Here is a 12,132-nt window from a genome sequence, read left to right on the forward strand (position 1 = left end):
GTAGGAAATGGCGTCCTACGGTTTCGTATATAACTGTGCCGCAGACGTCCTTACTGCCTCTTCGTCATTAAGAGTAGAGTTGTTTTCACGTGTGGTTGTGTCTCCTTTTTCCTAAAAAAAATAGGTCACACAACCCACCTCCATTCGTGAATTAACTCTTCTATATTAAAAAAACATAAAATACAAAAAAAACAAAAAATCCACTACTAAAAAAACCCTCATCCTCATCCCCCACCCCAAAAAAATCTATAAAAAATCTTTAAAAATAAAAAACAAAAAAATCGTAAAACCGTAGTGTGAAAATCGCGAAACTTGTGAAGATATTAAAAAAAGATATAAACACCTTGATATATCAAGTTGTGTGAAGAAGGGAAAAATAGAGATTTGAAAATAATAAAAAAAAGAAGAAGCCAATAAAGGTGTTAACAAGAAGAAGAAGGAAACGGAAATAAAACAACGTGTGTGTGACAATTATTTGCGTTTTATTATAAGAAAAAGAAAATCTAAAAATATCTAAAAATATATAAAATTTGCAAAAGGAAGGAAATTAAATTTATTAAAATCAAGAAGATTAACCAAGGCCAAGAAAAGTCGCTAATAAAATAGACACCTAATAAATATCCTTGTTGGTTTTGATACAGCATATAGAAGAAGGTGAAAAAATCATTGATACCAGCTGCTGATAGAAGGAAGAAAAGAAACGTCTGGAGAGAATTTGCATGGGGAAAAATCACACGGGCAAATAACAAGCCATATTGAAGGCGAGAAGTATCGTACGATCGTGATAAGTAGGAAAGTGAACAGAAATGAATCCAGGAGCGCCTAATTATCCGATGGCATCGCTGTACGTCGGTGATCTGCACTCGGATATAACCGAAGCAATGCTGTTTGAAAAATTTTCATCGGCAGGCCCAGTGCTGTCGATACGCGTGTGCAGAGATATGATCACTCGCCGCTCCCTTGGCTACGCATACGTTAACTTCCAGCAGCCAGCCGACGGTCAGTATTTCGGTAATTGACGCTAGATTGTTGTTCGTAGTTTTGTAGAACCTACGAGGCTATCCGTCCGTCCCAGATTTCCTGAAAATTTCGCGTCCTCATCCCGTCTCCAAGCCGTGACACGTGCATTCTGTCGTTTTCGTCCGCCATATTGGATTTTATTCTGTCTCCCACAATGGCGTCGATTCCTCCCTCCCTGTTAACCTCCTATACTCTCCCTCCTTACGGCCTCTGCACATAGAATTCCAAAGTCATGAGCAGGATGCAGCAGCCGTTGCGCCATTTTTTCTGGTCTGTCCTCATTTCTGATTCATCAATATGACGTTTATCAACCGTTTACCGGTCCAAGAGAACTGAAATTATGCCACTAGTGTCTCATTATGCACGAAAATTCACACTTCGTGAGCATACCGGACTGCGAAACCTGTGCCGACGGAATGAAAATTTTACAGACTGAATCCCACAAGCCATAAGCAGAATGCGGAATTAGCATCGCAGTTTTCTATCTGAGGTTCCATTTTAAGTATTGAAAAAAACCACACTTTGCGGGTAAATTAATAGATCCGATCGCGAACTCTCGTTCATGAAGTGTAGAGTTTTATACAGATTGAATTCCGTAAGCCATAACAAGAATGCAGGAAATGAATGGCGATGTACTATGGCCCCTGTATCCCGCTTGTGCCTTATATAATTATGCGTGCTGCTTAATTCAGCAATCACTTCGCATGCTGGCGACGACACGGCTTGATATCGACGAGGAGAATAATCCGAGAGAAAGAAAGAAGAGAAATGCCTGATGTGTGTCGCGGAATGAATAACAATAATTCGAACGGTCGCCGGTGGATATGTCACGTGACCCACTCGTGTATGCCACAGACGTTACATGTATATGGGGCATTCCACGTTAAATTAGCAGCCAACGTATCTCACCTCCTTCGATTTTAATCATTTTTAATTATTATGTGATGTTCTTACCAATCCAAAAGAGTTTCGGGAATTTTTTGATTTTCTACAGCCACTGGTGATATTTACAAAAAATTGCAAAATAAATTCCAAAAAAGCCATTTTTATAAATCTGAAAAAATTCACAGAAATTCCATGATTTGAAATGTGATTTTTAAGCACCACACGATTGTGGGATCTCAATATTTACTATTTTTTGCGCAAGTTTTTAGTTTTTCCATGTCGAAATTGTTATATATATATATATATATATATATATATATATATATATATATATATATATATATATATATATATATATATGTATATGTATATATAATATATATATATATATACATATATATGCATATATTGCATGTATATGTGTTTGTGTGTGCATATGTAAATGTAAGTATATATAAGGTCCTTTATTGACCATTGACATTAAATAACTTTTGACAGAGTAAATTTATCATAAAATGATAACAGACCTTTGTTTGTAAAGCGTGCAATTCCTTACAAACATACGTTTTGGTCTTATCAATACACTAATGTGTTGATGAGTCATAAAATTTTGGAGTTTAAAAAAAAATTTCCCATGTTATTTAAATGGGAAATGGAAAATTGCACTGAGGCTCATCTTAATATTAATATTAAGAGCCGATACTTAAACAGCATCTATTTTCGGCTTCAATTTCAAAAAAAATAGTCGATTTTTTTTATAGTCTAATATATATATATATATATTCAAAAACTGATAACCATGCAGCGATAGTGGCGCTGAGCGCAGTTCAAAGTTCGCCTGGAGGTGCGTTCAGACCCCAGTCATCAGTTGTAGGGCCTTTCGACAAAAATAGTATATATTGATTTTCATGTGGTACTTAAAAATCACATTTCCAATCATAGAATCTATGAATTTATTCAGATTTTTGAAAATGGTGTTCTTAGAATTGTTTTTTTAATTTTTTTTTTTTTTTTTACAATATTATGTAAAAAAAAATTATGCTAAAAAAATGTGAACAAAATTCGGAGACCCTTTTGAGTCGGTAAGAATATCATACTTGAAAATGATTATCAAAGGGGTTGAGGTACAGGCTAATTGTATGTGGAATGCTCCATATGTATAAGTTGCGCACACTGTGTGAACAGATGCATAGGTTTTTTTCCTTTATTTCTTTTCCGCATTTCGCCTTGGATCTTGTATTATTATTATTATTATTCTTCTTATTCATTAAGCACTAATGCCTAGCCATTTGAACGTCTGATAGATGATTAATTTCTTATTTCCAACGGTATCAGCACTAATTTTTTAACTTGGAAAGTTTTCCTTGTTTTTCTACAAGTTTTTTTCAAACATCTGGAAAATAACGGGCGATTTCTTTTGAAGTATCTCTTCACTCCTTCTTGACTGATCAAAATTACCCTGATTACAGTTTATTTAAATTACTCTCCAATGGTGACATACAATCAATTTTCATGATTTCAACGCTCTTTGGTAAAACTTGGGAGACCCAGAAATCGATCCATTGCATTTCATTAACATAGGCCTGAGAGTCCCGCAATGGATCTGCGATAATCTGTTTAAACATATAGTTGTACAATGAACAAGTAAAGTTTTTACAAATTTTTCCCTTAATATTTGTCTCGTTCAGAATATGATGTGAAATGAGTGCGAAATTATTCGTTTATAATTATTTGTTATGATCTACCCAACTTCTGTACTAGGAAAATTTTTTGTGATTCTCAAACTAAAAATGTAATTCAGTATTACACAATAGTGAAAGTTACAGCGATCTGTTTAAAATAAAGGCTTCGATAAGCCTGATTAAATTTTGTTACAACAGCGTTCAATCATTGTTAAAAATTAATTCGGACATTTTCTCGGAGTTTTTCCAAGAGAGAAAAAAAGGTTACGCTAAAATTCACCTTCGTTTATAGAAAGTCGTCAATTTCAGTGCTTTTAAAGAATATAATTATATTTTTGCTTACCCTTTCCTTTATACTCTGCATATACTCGATCAAATGAATTGAAATTGAATCTCCATCAGTAACAAATGTTCTTTCCCGCGAAGTAGTAGTAAAAAAATAATGTAATAATTCATGTAAAGCTTGTTGTAACTTTTGATTTCTTCTTTCTAATTTTGTAGCGGAACGAGCTTTAGACACAATGAACTTCGATATGATAAAGGGAAGGCCGATCCGTATAATGTGGTCACAGCGCGATCCGTCGTTGAGAAAATCTGGAGTGGGCAACGTGTTCATTAAAAACTTGGATAAGAACATTGACAACAAAGCGATGTACGACACATTTTCTGCCTTCGGTAATATTTTGAGTTGTAAGGTCGCGCAGGACGAAACAGGTGCATCCAAAGGATATGGATTCGTCCATTTTGAAACCGAAGAAGCAGCGAACAAATCGATCGATAAAGTTAATGGCATGTTGCTCAACGGAAAAAAAGTACGTATACAATTTAAGGATTACTGAAAGTGAATGTAGAATGGGAAGAGTTAGCTTGTTTGCTAAAAAATGCTGTTAAAAATGTTTGGAGTTTTGTGGTGCTTCAAAAGTATGAAAATCGAGCTTCGTTTACATATATTTTTGATTAAAATCAATTGAATGAAAATACTGGCAATAAATTCTTCAATAATTTTTACTTGTGATATATTTTGTGGTGCCTATGTACTTTAAAAATGACTCGACAGATTGTCTTGAAATTTGGCGACTGTATTCTGAGATAGCCTATCCTTATTGCCATGATCCCACTATTTTTTTTTTATTTGCCATATATTTCGTTAATGCAATATACCAGTGAATTTGGTATGAAAAATCAAATTACAATTTCAAATTGACCCCATCTTGTCAAGTTAAACAAATGAAAGAGTTTCGAATTGTGGAAAAGAAGATTAGCTATACAAAAATATCTGCAAACTTGAAGTAAATCGGTTTTGCCATTTTCAAGACATCGTCATCACTGCTAAACATGATTGTCGTTAATTCTAAATAACAGTGCTTCCTATCCATCGAACCCGAAACAAAATAAAAAAAAAAATATGTAAACAATGTTCGGTTTGCATAATTTTGAATAAATTAAATCCAAATCGAATCACTGGTTGCCAAGATATTGACTCTGAAAATTCCGACCATTTTTGGATCTGTCCACTTGATTGTACATTTCGACCACGATTTCAATTGGCTTATTTTTCTATGGTAATATCCTCTTCAGGTTTACGTCGGCAAATTCATCCCAAGAAAAGAGCGTGAAAAGGAATTGGGAGAAAAAGCAAAATTGTTCACGAACGTCTATGTCAAAAATTTTGGAGAGGATATGAACGACGAGAAGCTTCGTGAGATGTTCGAAAAGTATGGACCGATAAACAGCCACAAGGTGATGAGTAAAGATGACGGGAAGTCGCGAGGCTTCGGCTTCGTTGCTTTTGAGGACCCTGAAGCAGCTGAGACGGCCGTCACCGAGCTAAATGGCAAGGAGATACTTGAGGGCAAATGTCTGTACGTTGGCAGAGCGCAGAAAAAGGCGGAGCGCCAGCAGGAGCTGAAGCGCAAGTTTGAACAGCTTAAAATTGAACGACTCAATCGCTACCAGGGGGTCAATTTATATGTGAAAAACCTCGATGACACCATCGACGACGAACGCCTCCGCAAAGAATTCACCCCCTTCGGAACTATCACTTCTGCCAAAGTTATGATGGAGGAGGGACGCAGCAAGGGATTCGGATTTGTCTGTTTCTCTTCTCCAGAGGAAGCGACCAAAGCTGTCACTGAAATGAATGGTATGTTGAGAATTTCTATCCATTGTTGGTACACTTTTCAATACATGTTATTAATTTTAATAAGCAATAGTAACAGGCATTCTCGAACTTGGGATATCGTTCCTACTATTTTTAAGGAGCGTTTTCATGGAACGAATATTGTTATTTATGCAAATAAGATTTATGTAACGTTCATCTTCTAACTTGGAAAATAGTTCATGTTCTTTTGTACATCCTTTTTCATATAATTATGTTTTATAATTTCGAATTTAATTAAGAATTCAAGTTATCCGTTACTTTAAAAGTTCAGGCCTTAACGGTCCTAAAATCCCTAGATTTTTTGAACTTTCACATTCTGTCTTAAGAGTCTGGATCTGTCACAAGATCCAAAGAAAGAAGTTCAATATATCACTCTGATTCTTGTTGAATCATTTGTAATCAATTGAACTATTGTATAATTGTTTTGCCCCCAATATCAAATTCAGAAAGATATTCAGGCTTTTTACCCTGCCGCAGGTCGCATCGTCGGTACAAAGCCACTCTATGTGGCATTGGCGCAGCGTAAGGAAGACCGTAAGGCACATTTGGCTTCGCAGTACATGCAGCGCATGGCAAATATGCGGATGCAACAGATGGGCCAGATCTTCCAGCCCGGCGCAGCCGGCAGCTACTTTGTTCCCACGATCCCTCAGCCCCAGAGATTCTACGGCCCTGCTCAGATGGCCCAAATACGTGCCACTCCTCGATGGCCTGCTCAGCCGAATCAAGTTCGACCCAATGCCCAAACCGGAAACTCTGGATTTGCTACTATGCAGGGTCCATTCCGTGCAGCACCTAGGGCACCGACTGCTCCCACTGGCGGTATGCGCAATGCTCTTTCCGCTAGACCAATTACCGGTGAGAAAAAAACTTGTTTTGTTATTTTTTATACTTATAAATGTTCTTGGTCTTTTCTCATCATTGGATTGATGAATTTTACAAAATCCGCTTCAATTTTCTGGTTTTTTTTTCAGCTATTGATTGTTATGGGATACTTGATCCCATGAAAGAGTTGATTTCGAGTTAAAAATTATTGTTAGATCCATTTCTGCCTAGAAAAATACTTGTTTTGCTGCTTTTGACACCGATGAAAAGCCTTTTTGGTGTATTTTTACCACTGAATTCATCAGTTTTACAAAATTTTCTATTTAGTTTTGGTATTTCCCAGTTCAAAAAAATTTTTTTTTTTTTCATTTTTTACTGTTTCATCAAAGTTATTCAATCGAAGATTTTTTTTATAATTGAAAATTCTCTTTAGATCCGTTGTTTGTGGGGAGAAAAAAAGGTTTTACGGATTTTGGGTTGTCCGCACTGTCAGAGTGATCTATTCTATAAAATTCGCTTCACAATTTACTGGTTTCCTAGTTTATTAATCTTCACATAGACTTTGATTTGATACTTTATTCAACCTAAGAAAAATCAATTTTAGACCATTACTAGTAAGAATATGACGTGTGTAGTTGATTGCCACTGGTTATCAGAGATTCAGAGTTTAAAACGACAAATATGTTACTTTGATATTGGGCGAAACGTTTATCAGTTACTATGATCAATATTTTTCTCTTTTCCTATTCACTCTATCAGAGTTCTTTGAGATATTTTATAGAATCGACAGTTTAATTTTTAATACTACAAAATTAATTCAATATCCCTACTGATGGGACCAAACACATTCAATTGATTTCTAAGTTTTCTTCTTCATTGTGAACCGTGGCTTTGGCACCAAATTTTGATCAATTTCATCAAACTCACTCTGATCTCACTGTATTACTCTCATTAATTTTGTCAATGTTTTTGAGCACTTCAATCAGTAACCACACTTCTAATCTAAGATCATGCCAATTAATTTGAACCTCTTTTTTTTCGACCCAGTTAAATTCTTCTCCGGTTCAATTTTCAACAAACGTCTTCGCAGATGTATGAATATAGTCGAAAATCTGAGAGTGACGAGTAAATGATGAAAAAAAATTAAATAACTGCAAAATCATTTTTTCCATTCACACTTATTTTCCTATTGATTAATTTCGTTGGATTACCTCTGTTTTTACTGTTTTGCTCTTTTCTCAATGACTCCGTCAAGGTTTTTAAACACTTTGTTCAATCAGTTTATCATATTTCTGATCTAAAGTTATATTTAATCCATTTTAAACTAGTCTTCAAATCAACAATTGATGGATTTAATTCTTTCTCTACTTTAATTTTGAATAATGATCTTTACTGTTGTATAAAAATAACTGAAAATCCTACAGCGCAATGCTTGTATTATATAAAAAACAAAAAAAAATTCTTGCAGGGCAACAAGCTGTCGGCGGAGCCAATATGCAGGGTCGCACTATGGCTGGACCAGCAGTGGGAGTTTCACCTCAGGGTCGCCCTTCGAACTACAAGTACACGGCTAACATGCGAAACCCTCCACAAGCGATGGCAATACCAGCACCAGCTCCGGTTCAGCAAGCGGTCCACATCCAGGGTCAAGAGCCTCTGACTGCGACGATGTTGGCAGCAGCTCCACCTCAAGAACAGAAACAGATGCTGGGAGAACGGCTTTTCCCGTTGATCCAAAGAATGTATGCCGATCTTGCCGGCAAGATAACCGGAATGCTTTTGGAAATTGACAATTCAGAGCTGCTTCACATGCTCGAGCACAACGAGTCGCTCAAGGCGAAAGTCGAGGAGGCGGTCGCGGTGCTTCAGGCTCACCAGGCGAAACAGGCAGTTGCCACCAAGAAGGAGTAGAGCTGATTTTCTTGGTCGCAAAAACTTTGACGGAGGAGAAATGCGAGATTTCTTGTATTTTTTATTTTTCGTCGCTATCTTATCTTTGACGTCGTCGGTTTTTGTCGTTAATATTAAAATACGATAACGGGGTGGTTAAATCTCTGTTTTATATTACGGATACGTGACGACGACGCCTTCGAAAGGGCGCAAAAATAATAAATGAAAATAGAAATCGAACATCATTTAAAGAAAAAAAATACCCCGTCATTTTTTTCTACTGTTCGTAGAAAAAATAATAATAATCTCTTGCTATTATATTCAATATTTTTGCCTTGGTCATTTTGGCTTGTTAATTCCTTATATATGTACTTTTTTCTGTTTTTTTTTCCTTCATATTTTTGTAACATTACCGATATTTCTATAATTCCTATGATTCACAATTCAATACGATTCACAATTATTACAATTATTATTATTAATATGATTATTATTGCTATTACTATTATTACTATTCTTTTTTTTCCTTAGAACAACAAAAACAATAATGATAACGCGACGTCGACGAGTATCGTTTTTATTAACTACTGTTGTCAACAGTTTATTATCCCCGAGGTAGATTTTCAACTGCACTGAAACTATTCGTTCTATTTGTACATGATTTGTTCTTTTTGTTCCACGCTTGTTTTTTGTTTGGTCATTTTTTCTCTTTGGTCGATCTGAGTATATTAGAAAATTATATCGTCTGAACAACGAAATAGACGATATTTCTGCAACTCATTGTTTTTAATTTCCCTCATTTTGAAAATGAAAAATATGCCTTATCTTTTCCTATAAAATTTTCAGAGTTTTCTCGTCCGATTGTTGTCTCCATTGGCAACTGTTTCAACTTGTTTCAGTCTAGTTTGTTTTTCGGATTTTTTTTCTCTTCTCTGTCTTTCTTTTCTGATACATGCAATATACCTAATATGATTTTAACTTGATAGATATGCAAAGAAAAGATGCGAAAAATCGTAAAAGAATCTGTGTAAAATAATTATACGTGAATACGTATTATCAAGTACAGAGAGAGACAGAGGAAAGAAAAGTGAAGAAAAGATGGAAACGCGGTACGAAAAACTCATCGAAAAACGAGAAAAACTGGTTTAAAAACAAAAAAAAAAAAACGAAAATACGGTGAGAGACGATTATTATTAACGAAAACTGTTATTGAAAATTTCGTTAATAATAGTCTCTCTTAGTATTTCTTTTTCTTGCTTTTAAACTATTTTATCTTTTTTTTTTTTTTTGTTCATTCCATGTTCAACACGACAGCAAAAATTGAAGATAATGTGAAAACGAGAAAAAGAGAAAAAAAAGAAAAACCTTTTTTTCTTACAAAGAGGAAACAAAAACATACGCAACTTATAGAAGAAACGGAAAGCGAGTAAATGGAAAAAAATAAAACTGATAAAAACAAAAAAAAATTGAATAATAATGAAAATTTCACCACTTGTGTGCATGTGTGTGTGTGTGTATACGCGTGTGTGCAAACGAAAGTTCCGTGCTCAAAACGAAGAGAATCGTTCGAGATCGCTTGTTTTATTGTCTTGTTAGGGTTGCTTTTTCGCTTTCCTTGAACATTTTTTTATAAAACAAAAAAAAAATAAAAATGAATGTACGCATCAGAAAAGTAATTCTCTTCGCAGTATGTCAGTTAAAGATCAATGAGTGTGAAAGTGAGAAAGAGAGAAATTAATATAGAGTCGAGAGTGCGACAATGAGAAAGCGTAAATGCGAGTGAATAAGTATGAAGAAATGAGATAGAGAAACAAAAAAATGTAAAACGAAAAAGGAAAAAAAAGATCAAGAAACAAACTTGTAACTATTATTATTATTATCCTAATAACACCACGTTATTGTAACACTATTATTATTATTCTTATTGAAGATTATGATGAATTGAAACAACATCTCACGTTCAGCATAACGTGTAACATTATATTATCGAGAATATTAACTAAATGGAGGTTTCAAATGTACAGGGTTTTTTTTAATGTGTAATAATAATAATGCTTAATTCGATCATTTATTATAATTTTTTTTTTTGTTTTCCCCCAAACGCTTTGCCCAATTCATTTCTAAGAATTTGTTGTACGAGGATTGTTGCACAATCAGTACGCAAGTAAATATGTATGCTTATGCGACAGCGAAGCAGTTTTACATCATTTTAATTTCGTTGCTTGATAATTCGTGACAAGGAAGGAAAACACGCAAGTAAGAACAACAACAATTATTATTATTATTATCATCAATTGAAAAGTAAAAACCCTGTATATGCGTGAATAATATTCTTGCGATTCTATCTATGTTACGCTGTAGTATTATTATTCTCTTAATTACAGAATAGCCATTATTTTTATAATTGAGTTATCAACTTGTGGTTTTTTTTTTTTTTGTTTTGTTCTATTTTCTTTGCTTTTTTAAATCCCGTGCGCCAGCGAGAAGGAACGTTCGTTCCTTCTTGGTTCCATCATTTCTGTTTTTTTTTTTTTTTTTTTTTTAAATTCGGTTCCGGTTGTGTTCTTTGGTTGTGGTCCATAAAGAAACCAAAACCGAAGTACGAGTATCCAAGAAAAAGAGGAAGAAGGTAACAAAAAATTCGTAAAAGATAAATAATGAGAAAATGAGGTATTTTTGTAGATAAAAACGAGAAGAAAGAGGAAAAACAAAAACTCCGAGCATATTATAGGAACAAATAAAATCGTTGCTTGGCATCTTGGGTTCCGGTATAATTGTACAACCGCTGGTCGCACGGGTTACTTGAAAATGATGATGATGATATGATGATGATGATAATGGTTGAAATTTTTTTTTCTCCTTCTGCAGAAATACTCTTCATTTACGAAGAAAAGAAACCTTCAACCATAAAAGTAAAATGTCGTTCATAATTGTCAACGTTCGTCGAAAACGCGTTTGCTATGTGTATTCGATTATAGTTTCACTACCTTTTTGAAATTTGTTACGAAAATAAGAACTAAAATAAAAAAAAGAAACTAATTAAATATACGCGCTTGGCAAACGTGATGAACGATGTTTAATAAGTATAAAGATGAATTTGATAAACAGGAGTAAAAAAAAATTGAAAAAAAAATTGAAAAAGAAGTTAACTATAACATTATTATAATAATATAAACGTGGACCTTGTGCTGCTGATGATGCTATCACTACAGCATTCGAGTATCTTTGATATAAAAAAGAAAAAACAAAAACAATGTAAACAGAAACGAAATAATACATGGAAAAAATATTAAATTCGACCGTTTGAATTTTTCACCACACACAATTATTATATATTATATAATGTAATATGTAAGATATTATAATGTAAACGTAAAACTTACGCAAAGAAAATATAAATACATAAATTGAATATTATATACACACATTTTTAACAATGACAATGACGATGATGATGACGATAATCCTTAAATATGTGTACGCAACATCCCATATTTTTCCATTTTTCTTTGGTTTTTTGTTTTCATGAAACTCCTTGTGTTCACACGCGTAAGTTTACTTTATATACTATACACACTTGTTATATATCTAGTGATCATATATTATAATGATACGAGAATTCGTGTTGAGTAACGATATTGAGTATACGTTACATAGATATTAGAGGGT

At 34.1% G+C, this 12,132-nt stretch overlaps 1 protein-coding gene across 2 annotated transcripts; it reads left to right on the forward strand.

The window, feature by feature from the left end:
• The first annotated feature begins 58 nt into the window (after positions 1 to 58).
• LOC124305684 (polyadenylate-binding protein 1) lies at positions 59 to 11,639 on the forward strand. Of its 2 annotated transcripts, none has more exons than XM_046765329.1 (5): positions 59 to 1,011; positions 4,089 to 4,399; positions 5,166 to 5,730; positions 6,226 to 6,606; positions 8,042 to 11,639. In XM_046765329.1, exons 1-5 carry the CDS (start codon positions 807 to 809, stop codon positions 8,482 to 8,484), a joined length of 1,905 nt encoding a protein of 634 aa, XP_046621285.1. In that variant the 5' UTR covers positions 59 to 806; the 3' UTR covers positions 8,485 to 11,639. The 2 variants fall into 2 exon arrangements, with proteins under 2 accessions (XP_046621285.1, XP_046621286.1); XM_046765330.1 differs by having other exon boundaries at positions 60 to 999.
• Positions 11,640 to 12,132: the final 493 nt, after the last annotated feature.

Source organism: Neodiprion virginianus, chromosome 5 (genome assembly GCF_021901495.1).
Source record: "Neodiprion virginianus isolate iyNeoVirg1 chromosome 5, iyNeoVirg1.1, whole genome shotgun sequence".
Classification (NCBI taxonomy): Eukaryota; Metazoa; Arthropoda; class Insecta; order Hymenoptera; family Diprionidae; genus Neodiprion; species Neodiprion virginianus.

What these genes read in the sequence shown, in the direction of transcription:
- LOC124305684 (XM_046765329.1), top strand. Translation starts at nt 807, where the DNA reads ATGAATCCAGGAGCGCCTAATTATCCGATGGCATCGCTGTACGTCGGT. An exon ending in AGCCGACGGTCAGTATTTCG is followed by an intron (nt 1,012 to 4,088) that starts GTAATTGACGCT and finishes CTAATTTTGTAG; the next exon opens with CGGAACGAGCTTTAGACACA. An exon ending in TTCCGCTAGACCAATTACCG is followed by an intron (nt 6,607 to 8,041) that starts GTGAGAAAAAAA and finishes AAATTCTTGCAG; the next exon opens with GGCAACAAGCTGTCGGCGGA.